General features: G+C 39.1%; 1 protein-coding gene across 2 annotated transcripts in view; it reads right to left on the reverse strand.

Annotated features, from left to right (window-relative positions):
• The window catches only part of CHCHD3 (coiled-coil-helix-coiled-coil-helix domain containing 3), a 285897-nt gene that overhangs the window by 82001 nt on the left and 180632 nt on the right, over positions 1-23264 (reverse strand). The window contains exons 5-6 of one of the 2 annotated variants that reach the window (XM_025291546.3): positions 20857-20871; positions 18886-18969 (exon numbers count right to left, since the gene is read on the reverse strand). In XM_025291546.3, coding sequence (XP_025147331.1) covers positions 18886-18969; positions 20857-20871 — 99 coding nt within the window. The remainder of the gene's footprint in view (positions 1-18885; positions 18970-20856; positions 20872-23264) is intronic. The other variant, XM_006047727.4, reaches the window with a different exon arrangement.

Here is a 23264-nt window from a genome sequence, read left to right on the forward strand (position 1 = left end):
TGGGGAGCTCATGATACAAGCTGCCATTCTGCCTTTCAAAGAGCTAGGTAGGATTATGCATGCTGTGAACTGGGGAGTCAGGGGAGGCTTAAGAGAGGAGTACAAGGTCGCAGGGAGCCTTGGGCACATTTTCACTTGAAAAAGGCATTTTTGATAATACTTCAATATTTGTCTACCTGATCCACAGTGCCTGTTTACTGTTCCTCTAGCAGAACAAGGATGGGAATCACTCTTGAAATCAGAGTGCCATTTGAACTCAACATAGAAATGATCTGCTAACAAAGTACAGACCAAAATAAGCACCGTCTGCAAGGCTTGGCAAGACCTATACTGTGGTACTTGAAAAGCAAACCTGGCACTTTCTGAAAAGATAGTGAAGAATACACCAGAGCAATAAATGGCATGGAATCAAGACAAGAGATTGGGCAGCGGCTGTTCAACAGAACCTGCCAGAAGGCTCTTCTCCCCCAAAAGCATGGCTCAGCCTGGCACTCAGTCCCTGCTCAAGTGGCACCTGATCAGAGTCCTCCCTGCATGAAACAGCATCTCCACCCCTCCACACACTGTCAATTTCTCTCCTTATTATGAGCCACTTTTCCTCATAGAGCACATCACTACTTGACGTAAAATGTATCCATTATTGAGTGTCTCATATTAACAGAGCACTAAACTTTATTGGAAAAGACCCTGATGCTGGGCAAGATTGAAGGCGGGAGGAGAAGGGGACGATAGAGGGTGAGATGGTTGGATGGCGTCACCGACGTGATGGACCTGAGTTTGAGTAAGCTCCGGGAGTTGGTGATGGACAGGGAGGCCTAGCGTGCTGCAGTCCATGGGGTCGCAAAGAGTCAGACACGACTGAGTGACTGAACTGACTGAAACTTTATGAAAACAGGATTTTTTTATTTTCTGTTTGCCGCTGTTAAATCCACAGAGCCTAAAATGGAGCCTTCTACAGAGTTCACTCTAAATACAAATCAAATGAATGATTGAGCCTGAGGAACAGCTCGTAGTGACAAAGAAAACATTTGCCAAAAGTTCTCAATTGTTAGTAAGAAGGGTACTAAATTGCTTGTTTTAATAAATTAATAAAAATATCTTTAATAATTACTTTTTAAAAGTTTCCAAAAATCCAAGTAAACTATCTAAAAGTATTTTAAATCATAGACAGACCAAGAAATTGAAAGGACTGTCCCTCCTGAAAGCAAGAAAACAAACTGAGGAACATGCAAGGTGGGTTTATGAAAACAAATATTTTAAATTTTTATTTCACTTGTTAACTGAAATCAACAAACATTTCCCTTCCCCTTAAAACGTTCACCACCCCCTTAAAATGTTCACCTTCCCCTTAAAATGTTCACAGATGAAGTTATTACTAAAAATACATTAAATAAAAGTCAGTATTTCAGCTTCTTAAAAAATACTTACTACAAACATATAATATTTTATTGCCACCACTGATTTTAGGATAAAGCAATAACGAGAACTATAAAGCATAAAGAATATCTACCAACAGCTTATTTGGTATGTGGATAAACTTTAAGAGCTGCAATTTTCTCAAAAGAAAAATGGTTTTCTTTGGATGATGGGATGATCCAGAAGGTATATTATATAAAATAGGCTATGAGAACTTTTTTTAAGTGCAGTGTGGGTGTTCAGAGTGGTGAGTTAGCAGGTATTTCACCATGTTTTGTACCACACAGAAAATGAGCAAGGAAAAACAATTTACAATAGCTACTTACACCTTTATCTTTAAACATGCACGTATTGCAATAAAAAGACATTTACCCACAATTAAGAAACTAGGCTTTTAATCCTTAAAATGCTCATAATTTATAACAACTGTATGCTTTAGTTATTAAAAATATACTATGATTCAAGGGATTAAAAACATAACTGCATAATTTAGGGACTAACCAATATTAATTGGGTTTTTTGGTTTGCTTTTTGAGACAGAAGCAGTCAAGAGAACAGGAAGTTGTGGGAAATAAATGAAAATGAATTTACATGAGAAAGATATCAGTGGTTTATGCAGATAAATCTTTTTGAAAGGTTACTGGTTGATGATTTTTTTTTTTAGACTGAAGTCTTTAGTAATTAAGTTTTATGAAAACTCTCAAATCTCAAAAGGCCTCTTGAGGAATCTAGTCAAAAAAGGTACACTTTTAAGATGATAAGACTAGGTATTACTGTTGTTTTGTATTGTATTACTAGGTATTTGTTTTGTATTACTGTTGTATTTGTATTGTGGTTGCTTTCGGAGCTGGCCAACAATATTGTGAGGCTCTTCATTTCATTATCAAAAGGACTTCAGAGATTTTGCCTTTTGGTGAGTACGTTTAATAGATCCTCGTATAAACACAGAATGACACCTGACCTACTGCATTTTTTCTGTAGAAATGAAATCTACAATACTGATATCAACATACCCCTAGCATTTTCCTGAAGCTATGACCCCACCAGAGATGGTTTCTGCCTCTCAGGAATACAATGCGAAACGAAAGCCTCATTTTTCAAGAGAAGACCCCTATAATGAGGGCTATAATGTTCTTAACTGAGAAGTCCACCCAGAGAAGAGCAATATCTATCAAGCGATCACCCCTCTGATTCCTCGCCTCATGTCTGCTTGTTCTTGTCCCATCACCACCCTGTGACCTGTCCTCATTCATGCTTCCTCCTCCTTGCCATCCATTCCATTTTAATGGATAACAGGAAGAGGGCTTTAAAAAAATTAACAACACTAAAGTAAGAAACTCTGCAAGACTGACCCAAAAGTCATAGTGAAGAGGCAAATCCTTGTTCTCCATTAATATCCAAAGTTAAAGACTGCCAACAGAAGATTAAAATGAAAAGCAAACACTAAACAACAAGAAGAACCAACCTAGATACGAGTTGCACAGCATTTCTCCCAGAGTCTAGAGTCTCCTCTGGCCCTAAGCTCCCCATCCCCCAATAAGCGCCTTAAAGATGGTACCCCAAAGTTCACCACGCCAGTCTCCGGAACCTGACCTCTCTGTCTTTGTGTGCCCAGTCTTGAGGAGCTAGACTCCAACATTATAATGTCATAGGGTTTCATAAATAAGCCATTTTTAACCTGGAACACTGAAAGACTCAACTAAATGGACAAAGATTCACACCAGCCTCTCTCAAAACATGGAGGATGGCAGAAAACCCTAAGTACAGAAGGACACTGAAGTATCCAGATTACTCTCTCTCACGCACACAGGCAGCCAAATTTGAATAGAAATACATGCAAGAGAAATCCCTTTTTACCTGATAAAATGAAGTACATTAAAGAGATCTGAAAATCCAAAAGATAATGTAGATCTAAATTGTAGCTTTAAAAGTTTTTTTATCCGTTTTACACAACAGTTCTACAAATGAGCCAATGATTCCATTCCTTCTGGCAAAATTCAAGTTAACATTTCAATATGACAAAATAATAGCTATTTTTTCCTAGGGTTTTTCCCCTCAACAAGTTACCTCAAACAGCATATAATTATCAACCTAGACGATGGAAACTAATGATGATACCTAGTGCTATCCTAATTTAATATCCATATAAATTCACATATAACATTTCAGTTCTTCTCCACACCCTCAGGAAACATGTTTTGAAAGCCACCTTACAGATGAGGACTCTGAGGGTCAAACAGGTTGCAGGGTGCTTCCAAGGACAAAGAACCAGTAAGTAGAAGGTCTAACACCTGGATCTATATCCACCTGTCTTTGATACCATTATATTTACCTTGAGGTCTTTTGGTGGGGGGTCCCAAAGCTTCAATGCATTCTGGAATCATCCAAGCTCATCTCCCTACTTTCTTGAGGTCTGGGGTTATTCTTAAATATCTCAGGCAATGACCAAAAGACAAGCATTGGTAGGTACATGAAAATTAGCAACTGGAACAAATTAGCAACTTAGCTGTCCTTTCTTCCAATAGGACAAACCAGGTGAGTTCTAGTAAAAATTTGTTTTGTTCGGTATAGCAAATAATTTTAAAACTACTGCATGTCTGCTTTGTACCATGATATCAACAAAGCTGGAGAAACTTTTATTGTCTGTTTGATTAAGTTTCATAAAACCTAAGGAATGGTTCCCAAGTATTCATTATATTTCAGTCACCTCTGCAATATCTGCTAGGCCACCCCAACACAAATCAGTTCTAGGAACCTAAGTAAACAAATCCTCATCCACTAACTTAGAACCTACTTGATGAGACAATAATAATGACTAGGTAAACAATGCCACCACTCCTCTCCCTAAGTACATAAAACCAATTTTTAAACCTCTAGATTTGTTTCCTTGTCTGAAAACAAAACAAACAAACAAACAAAAAAAAAACACACACTTCTGTGCTAGAAGAATATTAAAGTTCCAAGAAGCAATAAACTTTTATGTGCCTATAAAATATTCCATTTCATTAACATAGTATCCAGGTTGTTGTATTAATATTAGTTTTAATCGTCAGCACAGGCTAAAAACATCAGCAATCTTATTCTGTTGCCTGGCAAGGCTGAAAACCCAGAATTTCATCAGAATCACTGTTTCCATTTGGTGACGTGTAAAGAAATATTCATTCAGAAGCTATCTTTTGCATAATTACTCTTAAATAGCTAGGGTATAATTGACAGTTCTGTAAATGTAGTTACTTTATGTAACTTGTGCCTCTAGTTAAGACTAAAATACTTACCCTTTTGTCTTTCTGGCATTATTCTTTTGGGAACGGAGTTTGGGGTCAAATCCAAATGATAATATAATTTTTTAATGTACCCAACAGAGAAATGGCAGTCTCTGTCTTTAATTACATGCTATTGAATTTTAACAAATAGTTCTAGGAATGTCTGCCAAAATTTCTACAATCTAGAGCAAGTACCTCATGAGAGACTCGACAGCTTTCAATTTATTATGTGTTATTTTTCTGGAACTACAGAAACATTCATTGTAGTTCTAGTAACACTTTTGTCTTAATGATAGATAAACAGAAATACAGATCCCAGCACATGGACTGCCTACCGCAGGATCTTAACCCTCAACCTTGAACTACTCTTCCCTCACACTTCTATTTACACTCTCCACCTCATATCATTTATAGTCAGTCTAGGCAAGGCAGAGACTACATTATGATTAAGTTCTAGAAATAATAAGAAGAAGAACTAGCGGGCAAGGAGGAGGGATGCGACAGCAGAGGTAGACTGGGCCTGGTTTAGCCGCTCCGTGTATCACAAGACCTACTCTGCACGATACCTGGGCACAGAGCAGGTGGTCAGCAGCCCCGAGACAGGGGATGAACCATATTGAAGCCGTAGAGGGAAAGCTGTCACAGAGGTTAAATGCAGGAATGCCTGGCTTAAGGGTAGCTGACTGAGTGGTATATTTCTGACATTGATTTAATTACTTGAGTTAATTCTGTGGCAGAATCTAGGGAAGCCCCTGAATTGAGTTCAAATAGCTCTAATTTAGGAGCAACATCTTTGGCCTTAAACTAGAAAAAGGAAATTAACAGTAAATACATATTTGTATGACTATAATCTAACTTCGCAGGAAGTTTATACTCCAAATTTCCATAGGTTCACAATCTAAAGAGCAAGCAAAATGGGCAGGACTGCTGTGGACACAGAGTTTCAAGGGTTCTGTCAGAGATCTACTGGAAGCAATTTTGCAAAGTGGGCCCTTACAAAGGAAGATGGCAAGGGCAGGAGTGCCCAAGTGGCAGTGGGAGTTACCTGATCACTCTTGAACCCTCCACCTGCTTCCCCCAATGGTCACCCCACTAGATCTCGGCATCCCCATGGCTGATCTAGCCTGTCCTTCTGATTTCCAGCTATTTCTCCCCCTGGTATTTCCAGGTCCTTCATCTTTTCCACCCATCACCTCAGAGGATAAGGCCCAATCCACAGAACCTGTACTGTTTCCTTACTGACAGTGTCTCCATCAGTTCAGTCTATGTACTAAAGCCATACTCTCTGTATCCAACATCCAATCATGCTTTATCACTGTTACTTTACTGTAGAATATGACCCACGATTAAGTAAGACTACGGGTGTTTAGTTGATAAAAGAAGTCAAGTACAAATGCTGCTAAAGGAAACATGGCTGAGAATCTGTTATTTGACTCTACTGGGTCTAAACAAGAACTGTCATGCCCACTTCCACCAAAATTCTTCTTTAAGTCTGGGAGAGTGGAATTGAGTAATAGATGTAAGCCTAAGGGAGTCTCATAGATGCTCACTGGTCACACAGAAGGAGAGGCAGTCAGTGAAGAGACAGAGAGAGGCCTGGCTGCACTAGCTGGGAAACATTAGCACAAGTTACCTGATGTCTCTAAGCCCAAAGAACAAAATCAGTACCTAGTCAGGTGGCAAAGGAAAAAAACACCTTTCCCTGGAGGTCTGTCCTGGAGTTAAATGATTTGTTATAACATTTTCTGCACTGCCCGGCTTATGATAATCCCTCAATAGACGGTGAAAAGTGTTGGTTGCTTAGTTGTGTCAGACTCTTTGTGACCCCAAGGACTGTAGCCCACCAGGCTCCTCTGTCCATGAAATTCTCCAGGCAAGAATACTAGAGTGGGTTGCCATGCCCTTTTCCAGAGGATCTTCCCAACCCAGGGATCAAACCCAGGACTCCTGCATTGCAGACAGATTCTTTACTGTCCAAGCCACCAGGGAGCCCCAATACATGGTAGCTGTTTTAATATGATGCTGATTCTAATGATACTATATTTCTCGGCCAATAGCCTTGGAACAGAAAGGACGTCCAGAGTGCAAAGTACTCATGAACATTTTCACCAAAAGCCAAGTTTGGGGATAACTCATGAAGCTGGGATTCTATTTAGGGCAGGGTTTGTGGATAAAATGGATTACCCCTGCCTCAAGTCACAGAAAAGTAATGGATGAGAACATCACTTAGGCAATGTGATTTAATTTACTTCAAAAGTTTTGCCCAAATAGTGGCATCTGCACTGTTTAATTCTATATAAGTAAGATAGGCTGTTGCATTAATATTAGCAGCTGGCATGGTTGGAGCAGAAGGACCCGGGTCTGAATCTCTGCAAAACCTGCAGGATAACGTGTAGCTTGGCGGGAAGTGTACACTAAGTCACCTGGAAGACGTATACCTGAGGTATCTGGGCCAGTCTGAAGATTGAAGCCTTTTACTTGCTGAAAGCTCCTTTACTTGTTTACTCAACAAAGATCTGTCAAACACCTACTATGTGGGAGGCACTGATCTCAGAGATCTGGTGTGAAACTGCAAGTCATGAGGGGCAGTGCTGTGGCCTCACTATCCTCCCTGGATTCTTGTGTGAAGGCGAATGAGGTTACAGAGAAGGACTGTTGAACTTGTGAGGACACAGACTGCACGATTTTTCTGATCGTGGCTAGCAAATCTTACTACTTCCAAAGTCTTTTCCGAAGGGGCACAGAAAACTCAAGATCATGAAGGAATGAAAAATGTTGTTCCTTGTTCCTCCAGCTCTGGGTCTTGGCAAACACTTGTGGGTTAAAGATCCACGGTGGTAATTCAGTATTTATGAAATCCAATTCCTCTACTCGATTTAATGAAAAAAGAAGAAAATTTCTATGGGGACCCTGATCCTTGGGGGCATTCTACACGCCCGATTCTTCATATGAGGATGTATGACTCTTGGGTTAACGGGCATGGCTCTGCGTCCTGCTGGGAAAGATTGAAGGCAAGAGGAGAAGGGGATGACAGAGGATGAGATGGTTGGATGGCATCACCGACTCGACAGACATGAGTTTGAGCAAGCTTCGGGAGTTGGTGATGGACAGGGAAGCCTGGTGTGCTGCAGTCCATGGGGTTGCAAAGAGTTGGGACACAACTGAGCAACTGAACTGAACTGAAGTGTCCTGTAGTGGGAGGGCCCTGATGAAACTGAGCTACTGTGGGCATAGCTTTCTCAAAGACTGTTAGAGAGAATAGAGATTCTGAAGAGTATAGAGTCAGAACACAGAGCCCTCCAGAGGAACTATAGACTCCCTGGGTCTCTTTCTCCTCTGTCCACTCTTTTACAACACAGTATACACGCAGGCAATTCCAGGAGGGTCCAGGTCCTCAGAAGCCCTCAAATTAGGAACTCTATCAATGAAATTCTATGGCTTCTTGACCTCTACATTCTAGGATGCACATCAGGAAGAACTCAAAAAATGCTAAGCAGTAGCATTAGGTAGAGCACAGAAAATATCAGATGGTGGGCTGGAATAAGTTAATGAGTGTTTCTTGAAAAAGAGACTTAATGGTTCAAGTATAATGCTGAAACATGGCATGCAGTATTCTCATCTTGGAAGCTCAGAATGTACACAAACTCAGAGAAGGACTACAGTAAAGAAATCTGTTCTGCTTAGTTAAGCTTAACATTCTTCAAAATTATTTGGCCAAGGAACCCATCCCACTTCCTGACTAACACGTTAATTTTAAAAGTTATCTAGCACCTACTATGTGCCAGGCACTATTATGGTGATCAAAAAGCACAAACAGTTCTGGTCTTGATGGAACTTACATATTTAACATTTATTTCCAAAGACTGCCACTGAAGGTAACCAGTTTATTGGGTCTTTATCTGAGCATTTAACCTGATGAATCTCTTCAACCCACAAAATGCCCCTCTAAATCCCTTGATCTTTAGACCTTGAAGGGACAAAAGCAGTGGCTTTCTCCTCATGAAACAGTTCCCCTCTGGAAGAAAGCCTGGCAAACCCTACATGGGTCCACCATGGCGAGCAAAAGCTCTGTAGCAGATGCCAACAGGTGTTGGTGCTGTTTGTATTCATCACTGTATCTACGTACAGCGCCTGTCTCACCAGAGGAGATTAACAAAGGTGTGTTCGAATGAATGCTCAATGTCGAGGATTCCCTCAAACCCTACCCCCCTGCCCCCAATTCTGAGAAACACCACCAAGGTTAAACTCCTATCTTAGATAGTCTCCATGGTCAGGTTAGATTTAAATTCCCTTAATTTCATGTTGTCCTTACCATGCCAATCTGCTTTACATGGGCACTTTTTATTTGATTTTGTTCTGAGATAATATTATTTGCAAATGTTTTATGACCAAATACATCTTTCTTAAGGAAGCTAATGTGTTGAGATGTAATCCCTTACAGAGGCACAGCTGGCTGATGGTCTGGACATAAAACTGAGATTCAAGAGCATTTTCCAATACCAGCCCTGCAATTTCCCTTAAAAGAATTAATATTCATGCTGTTTAATTTTTCAGTCAGGAAAATAGGGAAATGAGCACTGGCTGGTTTGCCTAAATGGAGTGCATTTGAAATTTATAAATAAACATGGTATCAAGAAGCAAAACAATCACTAATGATGAAATTGGATGCAAAGAAAATTCAAGAGATTTAGCTCATTTTCAATCACACACACAGGAAATACACAGGAAACACAGAATGCCTTCCTGGCCGCAACATTATTATCAATAGCAAGAAAAGATCCCAGAGAAAGGAAAGGGGGTATTAATTGTTTTTCAAAGCAAACAGCCTACTGAGCCTCCCCAGACAGAACAAACAGAATCTGTAAAAGCAGAATTAATTTTCCCTAGATTTCATCACACTTCATTTCTCTACCTGGTCTTTACCCATTCAGGTGGCACTGAAAAACAGTCATGGTAAACAGAATCCAGTTTATTGTGCCGCCTCTCATAGGGTAAAGGAGATGTGAAGAGCTGAGAAAGCATGCAGCCCATACTGCTGGCATCTTAGCACTTATGATCATTACAAGAGCTCGCAGAAAGGCAATACTGGGCTTTAAAGCTGGAACTGCACATTATCTCTTTCGCAGAGCCCTGGGGCTATCGCTACCAAAGCACAGTGGTCCATTCTAAGCTCTGAATAGAGAAAAGGAAGAGATCATTAAATTATAATTTCCATGCACAATTGCTACAAGTATTTCCTAACCAACAGGATTAATATGAAAGCAAGATCCCAGAATAAAGCTGCTCAGCAGAGAGGATGGCAGTTTAGTGTCTTGTAAATGTGATTTCCCTGAAAGCCCTGACACATCATAATAGTGAAATCCTATTTACTGTAGCAAGCAGGATGGATAATGCTATTTAATACCTGGTGTACTTTGTGCCATCAGCTCATAGCTTTGTATTCCACATTCTCATCTTACCTTAAGGTTAATACTTCTTGACAGCCTACATGGTAAATAGAGCCCCAAATTAAGTGCTGATCCCATCATTTGCAAATCTTTCCTCTAAAGTTAGGCACAGAAAAACTGGCTCCAGTTAAAGGGATCATTTTAACTGGATGCACTTTTAACAGCTCATCCCGGAAAAAAAAAAATGTAACTCTCATATCCCTAAAGCCAGATTAAAAAAGCATTTCAAGGTTACCCATGGCACATTTCCCATTAGAAAACTCAGAGAGGTTAACAGAAAAGTCAATGCGTTTGGAGGACTTACTGAATAATGAATTAAGGATAAGACCCCCACTGTATCGATTTTCTTGCCCCTTGTTCTGTAGAGCAAAATTGGGGTGGGGGGGAGTCCACCCTCCTTGCTACTTTTGGAAAGTCTGCAATAATAAACTTCCTTTAGGGAGCCCAGTAAAAGTGCAGAAGGGTTCAGTCTCTGAACCTAAGTTATAAATAACTGTTTCAATTATATTAACAAGAGATATAGTGATACTGAGCCTTATTAATTTCTCTACCTAACCGCTAACATCTAAGTACATTTATTTGAACTATCAATACTTGTTAATTATTTAAAAAAAAACAACACTCATTGATTAACAAAAGGTATATGCTAAAAACCACTTCACTGAAATCTCTGTCATTTGTTAACAGCAATACAATTAAAAGTGACACTGGTTTCTATGCCTTCAACATACAAACTCTTGGACAAGAGAGCTTTATCTGTTTCTTGCAACTCTTGGTAACTAGAGAAACTGCCCTGATTTCAAGATGAATGAGGAGGCCAGTACAAAAGTTCCAAGTGTCAATGGAATAATCTCTCTTTCTAGACTGACAAATGCAAACTAGCATAAACTACCAAGGAATATCTCCCACCAAGTAATGCTTTTAACTACTGAGTTAAACTTGCTATATCTCAGCATCTGGCCAAAACATACACACAATTCAGTGTATATGAGCTACCCATATGACCTTGGATCATGGACAAATGTTTAGAAGTACCGAAGAGGAAGAGTATCAAAGGGCTTTTTTTATCCCTTAAATTGAGTCTAAGTAGTTATTGCTCTACACCCACCTCAAAAAAGAATCTTCATGTTTTAGGATCACAGATGCCAGTGGTCTGACTGAAATTCCATCCTGCATTAATCCCTTGAAATGGCTGACCCAGCTCCACTCAATGAAATCTTTTTACAATGATAGATTTCATCTGATAGTACAAAAGCACCAATAATTTCTTTCCATAAGGAGCACACAGGGCCGGCAATAATCTGTTCTGTTGTCATTTCTCTTTATCATCATTTGTGGCATTTTCCCCCTCAAGCTTTGTGGAGAGGAATACAGAAATGAAGGTACCAACTGACAAAGAAGAAGTCAAGCAATCAAAACAGCCAATTAATCATACAGATGAGTCCAACACTGTGATGCAATAGAAGATACGCCACCCACTGTAAGTAAAAGGCTTTGAAAACTTGCTCATTTGATGTAAGCATGACCTTAGAATTTAATTAGCAACTCTCTCCACAGGTGATGAACTAGTAAAGTACTTTTCTTCTTAATGACAATTTATCTTTCACCATTCTCTTTGCATCACTCTCCTTCACTCAGCTTGTATAATTCCCTCTCCTTCTTAATTGTATGGGGCTGACGGCAGCGTGTATGCAAATAGTTGCCGAAATCCAGAGGAACCTGCAAACTGGAAACAATACAAACCGCACTACCCCGCTGATCTGAACACTGTAATGGTTTCCAACTAAGCTCTCTGATCTCCCTCGGCTACTCGAGCCACTAGGGCTTTTATAGCTCTCTTCATGCTGTGCCAAACCCCACCATTCTTAGGAACGCCAAGAGCAAAGTGGATTTCATTGAGCAACTCAATGCAAGTTTATAATTGAGAAGTTAGACATGCAAGACACAGTCATCATCAAAGAACGCACATCTCTAGATATCCTGGGAGAGGGAGGGAGGGGTCCTTCATCCCAGAAGATCCTGGAAGAAACTGGACTCTGTCCTCTTCTACCATGGACTTAGTCCTGCCTCTCCATTCCTTTCCGGAAGGCTAACAGACTATGGGAAAACACACATTCTTCTGAAGAATACCCAGGCAACGGATGTTTCAGGAGCAGGCAAATTCAGATTTTCATGAAATAACCATCAAACAGCTGATAAAACAGAAAATTTGTTTTCATCCTAGAGATGGAATGAGATGATTATCCCATAGCGACACTGTGAACCTATGAATGAATGGGATGCCCCAAAGACATTTCTAAACTGCTTGAATAACTGAATTTCTTCCTTCAAAGTACAAGCAGCGCAACTAGACATTAAAGTAATTCTTAGGGGTGTCATGCCACAGTTACTAAGTAATATGACCTTGCTGCTGCCCTTCTGGTCAAATTTTCCCAGGAAGTGCCAAATCCTGGGGAGGGGGTGGGAATTAAGCATTTTGAATGCTAAACACTTCCAGGTTACATGGTAACACTGATCAAGTTTTAACATCAGGACCTAAAACACTGTATTAGAAGCCAGAAGGAGTTAAGTTACTACCCATAGAACTAACAAAGCAATCAGCAGGATTTAACTCTAAAGTGCAGAACTGACAAGCATTAAAGATGGTTTTGGACAATGGCTAACAGCTCGGATGTTGGACCTGGTTCAAATTCAGGTCACATTTTGACTGTATGCATGCTTATGTGCTCTGTCGCTTCAGTCCTATCTGACTCTTTTTGACCGCAAGGACTGAGCAGCCCATCAGGCTCCTCTGTCCAGGGGATGCTCCAGGCAAGAATACTGGAGTGGGTAGCCATTTTGTTCTCCAGGGAATCTTCCCAACCCATGGGCTAAAGCCGTGTCTCCTGAGGCTCCTTCACTGCAGATGGATTTTTTTCTCTCTGAGCCACCTGGGAAGCCCTTTGTTTGTATATTCTCGGGCAAATTACTTGAACCTGTAGGATCTTCACCTAAACAACAGGGTTGACAGCCTCCTAGGGTTGTTTATGAGAATAAAATGATATAATCTATGCAAAGTGCCCAGCACAACATAAATACTCAAAAGATGTTACTGTTAGCTATGAGGATGATGAAGATGCTATACATATTCAGATATTCAAAGTTAAACTTGATATTTTCATAGGATAGATTTAGATTATTAATTTAACTAATGAAAGCGAAACTAAATATTTTGCAAATGCTTACAAACTGTACATGAATGGCTTGAATCTAACCTTATGGCATAAACTTAGGAACTGCAGGATTCAATCACTGCACATGCGTTGTGTAAAATACAGAAATAAGAAAATGATTTTATCCTTAAGGTGCTCACCAGATAAACACAGGTAACTAATCACAATCAGCATAAACATGGCACATTAAGAGAGACATACAGCACTGTGGAGAATTACCTGAGGGACTGACAAGTGAAAGTGGCTCAGACAGACAAGTGAAAGTGTTCGACTCTTTGCAACCCCATGGACTGTAGCCCGCCAGCCTCTGCTGTCCATGCAGTTCTCCAGGCAAGAAGACTGGAGTGGGTTGCCATTCCCTTCTCCAGGGGATCTTCCCAAGCCAGTGATCAAACCCAGGTCTCCTGCTTTGCAGGTGGATTCTTTACCATGTGAGCCACCAGAGAAGCCCCATAGGGACTGGCAAAGGTGTCTTAAAAACATTTAAGAACATTTTCCTCGAAAGCTGCTCCGTGATTCCTTTCATCAATCACTGATCGGGAATTAATTCTCTCAAGCTTCTTACATCAACCAATGGGAATTGATACTCAAGCTTTTTTTCAGTTAGGGCATACTACATGAGGTAAGAAAGAGCTTAACAAATATAAGCTGCTGCTGCTGCTGCTAAGTCACTTCAGTTGTGTCCGACTCTGTGCGACCCCACAGACGGCAGCCCACCAGGCTCCCCCGTCCCTGGGATTCTCCAGGCAAGAACACTGGAGTGGGTTGCCATTTCCTTCTCCAATGCAGGAAAGTGAAAAGTGAAAGTGAAGTTGCTCAGTTGTGTCCAACTCCTAGTGACCCCATGGACTGCAGCCTATCAGGTTCCTCCGTCCATGGGATTTTCCAGGCAAGAGTACTGGAGTGGGGTGCCATTGCCTTCTCCAAAATATAAGCTGTTGCCCCTTAAAGAATATGTATTTTCGGGATTTCCCTGGTGGTCCAATGGCTAGGGCTCTGCACTCCCAATGCTGGGGGCCCAGGGTTCAATGCCTGGTCAGGGCAGTGGATCCCACATGCCGCAATGAAGATCAAAGATCCAGGGTGCCACAGCTAAGGCTCGGTGCAGCCAAAGAAATAAATATTTTTTATAAAAATATTATTTTCCTCTGTGTGCAAGATACTAAAAATCATAAAATTACTTTCGTAGTATTCAACCTCCTGGTGTCTTCTGTCCATTTCTATAATATCTTATTTTTGTTTATTACTGCCATTCCTAAAAGTAGCTAAGCTGAATTTTTTCCAGTTGGATTTCACCTTGGAATATTTGAGAGACATTTAGGTGTGCAAAGATGAAGCACTTTCTAAACTTAATGCAGAAGATTGTAAGGAGGATTTTCTTGTGATTACAGTGAAAAAAGTACAATGTCTAACCATTTCTGTTAGAAATTCTGCACACTTTGTGTTAAAAGATGCAAAATGCAGAATCCAGCAGTGGCTAATGTAAGGAAAAATGGTTGTGGTATTACATAAGTTGCAGAATCATTTAATCGACTATGAAGTCCAGATTCCTGTTTAAAAATGTAAGTTTAAAAGTGGATACAAGTACTTATCTTCTCTGTTTTAACTAGATGAACTGCTGAAACCATCAATGGAATACTAGGTGGTCTTATTAATGAAGAAGGGACATGATATCTTGTACAGTCATTCCCAGGATAACTTCTAAGACCACCATACCATCTGCCTGTCAGCTACATTAGCAGCCACAGTAATTGTATACATTATCACTTTTTAAAAATTTATTTTTTATTGACAGACAATTGCTTTATAGAATTTTGCTGTTCTCTGTCAAATCTCAACATGCATCAGCCATAGGTATACATATATCCCCTCCCTTTTGAACCTCCCCACCCATCTCCCTCCCCAACCCACCCCTCTAGGTTGATAAAGAGCCCATTTGAGTTTCCTGAGACATACAGTAAATTTCACATATGGTAATGTAAGTTTCCATGTTACTCTCTCCATACATCTCACCCCCTCCTCTCCTCTCCCCATGTCCATAAGTCTATTCTGTGTGTCTGTTTCTCCATTGCTGTCCTGTAAATAAATTCTTCAGTACCATTTTTCTAGATTCTGTATATATGTGTTAGAATATGGTATTTATCTTTCTCTTTCTGACTCACTTCACTCTGTATAAAAGGTTCTAGGTTCACCCACCTCATCAGAACTGACTCAAATATGTTCCTTTTTATGGCTGAGTGATATTCCATTGTGTATATGTACCACAACTTCTTTATCCATTCATCTGTCAATGGACATCTAGGTTGCTTCCATGTTCTAGCTACTGTAAATAGTGCTGCAATGAACAATAGGATACATGTGTCTCTTTCAATTTGGTTTCCTCAGAGTATATGCCTATGAGTGGGATTGCTGGGTTATATGGTGGTTTTAATCCTATTTTTTTTTTAAGGAATCTCCATACCACCTTCCACAGTGCTGTATCAATTTACATTCCCACCAACAGTGCAAGAGCGTTCCCTTTTCTCCACACCCTCTCCAGCATTCACTGTTTGTAGACTTTTTGATGAGGGCCATTCTGATTGGTGTGAGGTGATATCTCATTGTAGTTTTGATTTGCATTTCTTTAATAATGAGTGATGTTGAGCATCTTTTCATGTGTTTGTTAACCATCTGTACATTATCACTTTTTGATGACTCATAATCTTATTACTCAGCCATCCATTTTCATCGACTTGATGCAAATTTCATGATGCAACTATGGCATGATATCTCTAAGAGTTATTTTAATATCTCATTGTGCTTCTTTTACTTTAAAGTGAGAAATTTATGGTCATTTGAGAATATGAAGCCAAGTCTACTGAGCATGTGAAACACAAGCAGTTCTGTAATACAGCTTGGGATGTCTCTAGATTCTACTTTAATACACTCGTTATCAATTAGACATTCCCTTGTGTGAATGGAGCTTTCTCCTCCCTGGTATTCGTATCAGCTGGTTCCCCAGACATCTGAGATAATTTCTGCCTTTCTTCAACTCAGGAGGAGTAATAAGTGTAATTTAACTGTACACCAATGTCACCCTTCTTAGAACCAATAGGCAAAGGTATCAACTCTTCACGGACAAAGAAAGTCGAAGCCATTTTAAAGTTTTTCAAATACTTGCTTCATTGCAAATGTTGCCAGCTTTATCAAAGCCGACATGGATGTGAAGTAAACTTTTTAAGAATGTGAGAGGTATTGCCCGTGGTGGAAACTTAGTTGCTAAGTTGTGGTCTGACTCTCTGCAACCTCATGGACTGTAGACTACCAGTCTCCTCTGATCCATGGGATTCTCCACACAAGAATACTGGAGTGGACTGCCTTGTCCTTCTCCACGGGATCTTTCCAACCCAGGGATCAAACCCATTTCTCTTATGTCTCCTGAATTGACAGCAGGGTTCTTTACCACTAGCACCATCTTTAATTGGCCAAGAGTAAATCCATCCTCTCAGTGCCTCAAACCAATCACTATCTCTAGGAAACTGGTGATTTATGAGAAATGGGCAATATGTAACAGTGATCGATGAGAACTTCACAACATACCTAGCACAGTAATACTTGAAGGCAAAGAAAACTATCACTGGGTGGGGGGAAAAGCAGGTTCCTGGTTAATCACCTGAAAAACTTTCACTCGTTCATTTGATTCAGATAATATTTACTCATTACATCAGAAACAGTGTTTGGGATAGAAGTAAAAGAAGAGCTACCACTGACTGAACGGTTGGACAGTCTTACAGTTAATTTATGAGAATTATCTCATTTTACAAATTAGCGAGGTAGGTACTACAAAATCCTCAGTTTATAGCTGAGGAAAGCTAAAGTTTACATATAATACTCCAAGATAGGGCTTCCCTCATAGCTCAGTTGGTAAAGAATCTGCCTGCAATGCAGGAGACCTGGGTTTGATTCCTGGGTTGGGAAGATCCCCTGGAGAAGGAAATGGCAACCCACTCCAGTATTCTTGCCTGGAGAATCCCATGGACAGAGGAGCCTGACAGGCTATAGTCCATGGGGTCACAAGGAGTCGGACATGACTCAGTGACTAAACCACCACCACCACTCCTAGATAGGCAGCAGGTAGATGCCAGTACAGGGACTTGAATCTAAGCCCCCAGATGTCGAAACCCATGCACTAAATCAGTCCTCTGCAAACCATAGCTCAAGGGTCATTTCTTGTTGGCAAAAATGTGTTTATTGCAATGGTTCCTATTTTGATTAATAAAGATATATTTGAGCCTAGTTATGATTTAAAATTTTACAGTCCAAAACTGCAGCTACTTTTGCATCAACCTAATAAGTCCCTCTTGCTTCAGTTCTTACTGAAGACAGCAACTCACAAGCCATCTAACCTTTCCAAACATGTCAAGCACAACCCTGCTTCAGGGCTTGGTCCTGGCCTGCTTCCCACACCCAGATACCTCTTAGAAAGGTCCCTCCACCCAGCGCCACACCCGCACTCCTAGGCCCTGGGACTCCTCTTTCCACTCCACTGTGTGCATGTATTATAATCTGCCATTCAACATGCCGACAGGGTTTTAATGAATTTAAGCTCCACAAGGGCAGCAGTTCAGTTCACTTTCTTCATTAGCTTCTCTCTGGCACTATCAGGGCCTGACATATACAAGACTGACATATACATACATCTGCTGAATCAATGAGAAAATGGTCCCTACATTCAAGAAGTACTAAGTTCAATGACACAGAGAGAGGTGAAGACAACATACAAATATTTGTACTGAATGGAGTCTGATAGTCTATTTCTTAGTTTCTACTTTTTTACTAAACATGCTATTCCAAATCAAATTTGGAGGTCTCAATCAAAGCAAAGAGAAAACTAGCTTTGCAACTTCATGGTCTGGGTATGAAATTATCCTAGACAATACAATATTTCATTGAACAGGGGCACTGATAGGGTCCCGAAATTTCCAATCTTAAGCCCACTGCCTCCTTCTGTTTCAGTCTCAATTTCCTCGAGTCTTTGTCAAATTCTATAGAAATGGAGACCAGAGGTACTTCCTCCTCTCTCCATCCTAACTCTTCTCCTGAGTCCTATTATTCAGCTCCTGTCCACCAGTTTTGAAAAAGACATTCATTTCTTGGCCACAAGTGCAGTGAAACTGAGCTTTCACAAAGACAGTTTATCCTTCAAAACATTTCCACTTCTAAGAACATGCTCAAGTTTAGTCAATGTTTGGGAGAGCCCGGAATAGCACTCTACTGCTTGACCTGGAGACAGTGCAGCTTCTAAACGTTTAAGGGAAAATATGTGGGGGGAGTTCCTGAGTAGTAAAATGTTATTAACGAACCAGGAACACAACAACACGAAAAACTACCAAAGCAGAAATGACATTATCTTTGATAATGACCAGCCTGGTTGGCTTCTTTACTTCCTGGCCACTTTTTAACTAGGAAAAGTGGTTACAGTTCTAATGTATTGATTTTTAAATACACCCCTGGGAACACTGCAGATGTGGTTAAGAGAAGAGAATCACTGACAAGAAACAGCCATACCCTCTCCTCCAGTCTAGCCAGCTGCTCTTTGTAGAATGCATCCTGCTTCTTTATCACCCGATCTTTCTCTTCCAGCTGCTTAGCCTAAAAAAAGAAATGAAAAATATACTAAATTAAGAAAGAGCAGTAACAGCAAAGCAAAAGTTAAGTATAAATTGCATTAGAAATACGTATACAAAGATGAAGATTTTTTGCAGGCTAGTAGGTCTCTGCCGTAGAAAAAACATTTATAGGATGATGATTGCTGTATTTAAATGTAAAGAATGGGCCTGCACTGTAATTTTTTAAACTGTAACAGCTGTGTCCTACTTTGTCCAAATGTTTCTGATAATGTCAGAATACAGCACAGACAGTTTCATTTAACTTCTCTTTCGAAGAGTAATTTCAAGGATTAATATTTTGCTTAATAAAACTTTGATTTTTATCCCAGGCAAAAGACACATAGTTATTAACCTTTCTTGAGCAATAAAAAACGCCTATATAACATTTTGTACATAAATCTTACATACGAGAACCCTTAAAATACCCAGTGAAACCAGCATATAAATAAATGTATCGGTCTACTTCCTTTTTAATGGCATAGTTGTCTTTGGCAAAAAGAACAAAAACCATTCTAATTCTATATTTGAATAATTTTAAGTAATTAAAAGTAAAATAATAAAAGTAATTTTATAACTCTTAATTTAACTAATTTATCTTTTTTATGTAATCAAAAATCAAGCAATAAAATCTTTATCCTTGAAAAAAATAATGCTTTCTTATGGATGTTTTTGAAGCTAAATTAAAAATGCATTTCTTTGAAATCTTGCCATTTGGGACAAAGCGGATGGACTGAGAGGGTATTATGGTAAGTAAAATAAGACAGATAAAGAAAGGCAAAGACTGTATGATTTCACTATATGTGAAATCTAAAAATCAAAACAAATGAACAAATATAGCCAAACAGAAACAGAGGCATAGATACAGGGAAGAAACAGGTGGTTGTCAGAGAAGAGGTACCTGGGGGAAGAGAAAAATAAGTGAGAGTGATTAAAAGATACAAACTTTCAGTTACAAAATGAATGATTCACAAATGTGAAAAGTACTGCAGTTGGGGGATGTAGTCTATAAGCCTATAACTATGTCACATCTCTGCATGGTGACAGATGGCAAGCAGACGTATTATGATGACCATTTTCCAATATACAGAAATATCAAATCACAATGGTGTACACCAAGAACTAACACAGCGCTGCAGGTCAGTTATGCTTCAAAAACAAACAAAGGAAAACACTCAGAGAAAGAGAGATCTTATTTGTAGCTACCGGAGGTGAGGGGAAGAGAGAGGGGTAAATAGATGAGGGTGGTCAAAAGACAAAAATCTCCAGTTATAAGATAAATTAACATTGGGAATGTAATGTCCAACATGGTAAGATCATTAATACTGTTCTACCTTATAAAGATCATAAGAGAGTAAATCCTATGAGTTCCCATCAAAAGGGAAAACATATTTTTCTACTTCTTTAATGTTGTGTCTATACGAGATGATGGGTATTTACTAAACCTATTGCAGTCATCACTGCAGGAGGTATGTAGGTCAAATCATTGTTACGTTGCACAACTCACACTTACACAGTGCTGTATGTCAATCATATCTCAATAAAACTGGGGGAGGGACAATGAAAAATGCATTTCTTAAACTGCTGTTTCTATTTTTATTACATTTAAATGACCTTTATTTCTGAGAACAAACCTCCCTACATCACCCATGTTAGAAAAGTTTTTAACATATTTTTTGGTCAATGAATGTTGAACACAAGCCCAGCTAGAAATTTTAAGAAAGAAGCAAAATACATATTTTGGCATTCCCACTCTTTTGCCATGCAATGCGATCAAGGGTCACCTGGATCAACCTGTGTAAGGGAGACTGTCACTACACTCTTAGGTGAGCTCATGTGCACATTTGTTGTAGGTCACTGTTTTGCTACTTACTTTGACTTCAATATCCTGTGGCATGTAAAAAACAGAGAAATAGTTATTTACTAGGAGAAACACTTTTTCCCCTAATGTCAACCAAGAAATCAGATGGACAGTATTTACCTAAAATGCAAGCCAAAGGTGACAATAGGGAAAAAATAAGAGGACTGGCTTAACTTGGCACATATTTGAATATTATTGTACTATTAAATAAAGATTTCAATGGAAAGTTCATGCTGCTTGAAAGTATAAGTGTAATTTAAAAACCAAATAATGAATTAAATAAAAAATACACACATATGCGAGCACATAATCTATGGCTCCTTGACGTAACAGTAAAAACCTCACTAGTCCAACAGGAGTGTAAGAGTAGGAGTAATAATGGAGTAGTAATGTAGTAAGTAATAGAGTAACAATGGAGTAGTAGCAATGGAGAAAGAATTTTTGATAAAATTATGTGTGAACGATACTGGATGCTTGGGGCTGGTGCACTGGGACGACCCAGAGGGATGGTATGGGGAAGGAGGAGGGTTCAGGATGGGGAACAGGAGGAGGAGGGTTCGGGATGGGGAACAGGAGGAGGAGGGTTCGGGATGGGGAACAGGAGGAGGAGGGTTCGGGATGGGGAACAGGAGGGGGAGGGTTCAGGATGGGGAACAGGTATACAGGGTTCATGTATACCTGTGGTGGATTCATTTTGATATATGGCAAAACCAACACAATATTGTAAAGTTAAAAAATTAAATTAAATTAAATTTAAAAAAACAAACAAAAAAAAAGAGAGAGAAAAAAATTATGTGTGAAGACAATATGCAAGACTACATGATCTAGAGGAAAGATCTGTCTAAATTGAACACATACCCCTGCAAATATAAAGGAAATGCAGAAAGATGGATTTATGAGAACCTCCATAAGATAAAAAACATTAAACACAATGAACAAGCACATGAAAAGAAATACTTACTCCTAACAGTGAAATTAGTATTGCTCACATAAAGAGCACTTAAAAAATAAGCTCTCCATCCCCAAAAAGAGTCAAGAGAAAAACATCCAAGTGACACAGACTAGCAATCTGCACAAAAATGTACATAACACATTTTAAAAAACCCACAAGAAATCAAAAATGAAAATTAAAATAACACAATTCCATAATTCATCTATCAGATTTAAAAATATAAAATAAAAATAATACTGCCCAAGATACATGAAAAACATGCTCTTCAAGACACTGTTCGTCAGAATATAAATTCGCATAAGCATTTTAAAAATCAGTTTGACAAAATGTAAATAAGTTTGAAAACTGTACATATGCACTGAGATCTAAACACTCTACTTTTAGGACTTAAGTAATTATGGCAATATGCAAAGATATTCACGATAAGATTAATTAGAATTGCAAAGAAACAGAAACAAAAACCGATCTAGCAGTTAAATTAAAATATACTCAAAATATACTAAGTAAAAAAAGAAAAAGACTATAAACAGAAAGGGGAGTATGATCTCTTTTTTTGTAGGGAAGAAGAAATAAAAGACCAGAAGGATACTCAACAAAATGTCAATAGAGGTTATAGCAGGGTGGTAAGCTTATGGAGGGTTTCTAATTATTTTTTTTCCTTATGTTTTCCATATTAAAAATAAACACACTTTGCAGTCAAAAGACAAAGGAGAGAATTTTCTGAGGTGAGGAAACAATTCTCCCTCTTGATTATGGTAGTTAGACAACTGCATGCATTTGTCAAAACTCAAACAACAGTGTATCACAAAAGAGTGAATTTAACAATATAAAATTTTTAAGTTGATCCAAATAAAGCATATTAAAATTTATGAAAATAATTTTATAAATATATTTGTATATCTTTACTAATGTTAATTTGCTTATCAGTTAGCTAATTTCACTTCTAGGCATTTAATTCTAAGAAATACTAAGAAAAGCACACAAAAATTTATATCTAAAAAAACGCTGCCAACATTATTTAAAGCAACAAAAAAACTAGGAACAAATCGCCAGTCCAGGTTCAATGCATGATAGAGGATGCTCAGGGCTGGTGCACTGGGATGACCCAGAGGGATGGTATGGGGAGGGTGGTGGGAGGGGGTTCAGGATGGGGAACATGTGTACACCCGTGGCGGATTCATGTTGATCTATGGCAAAACCAATACAATATTGTAAAGTAATTAGCCTCCAATTAAAATAAATAAATTTATATTATTAAAAAAAAAAACTGGGAACAACAGAGGTTTGTGTAAATAAGATATGGTCCAACAACCATACTGTCTCTTTATTATAAAGACTTGAGTCTGGCCATAATGATCAAACATTGAGAGCCATTAAAAAAATACTGCTTTAATAGAATACTTGATTTAACTCAAAATATTAAGGGGAGGGGGATGGTCACAAATTACCGTGTACACTAAATTCCTAA

The sequence above is a fragment of the Bubalus bubalis genome, chromosome 8, assembly GCF_019923935.1.
Source record: "Bubalus bubalis isolate 160015118507 breed Murrah chromosome 8, NDDB_SH_1, whole genome shotgun sequence".
Classification (NCBI taxonomy): Eukaryota; Metazoa; Chordata; class Mammalia; order Artiodactyla; family Bovidae; genus Bubalus; species Bubalus bubalis.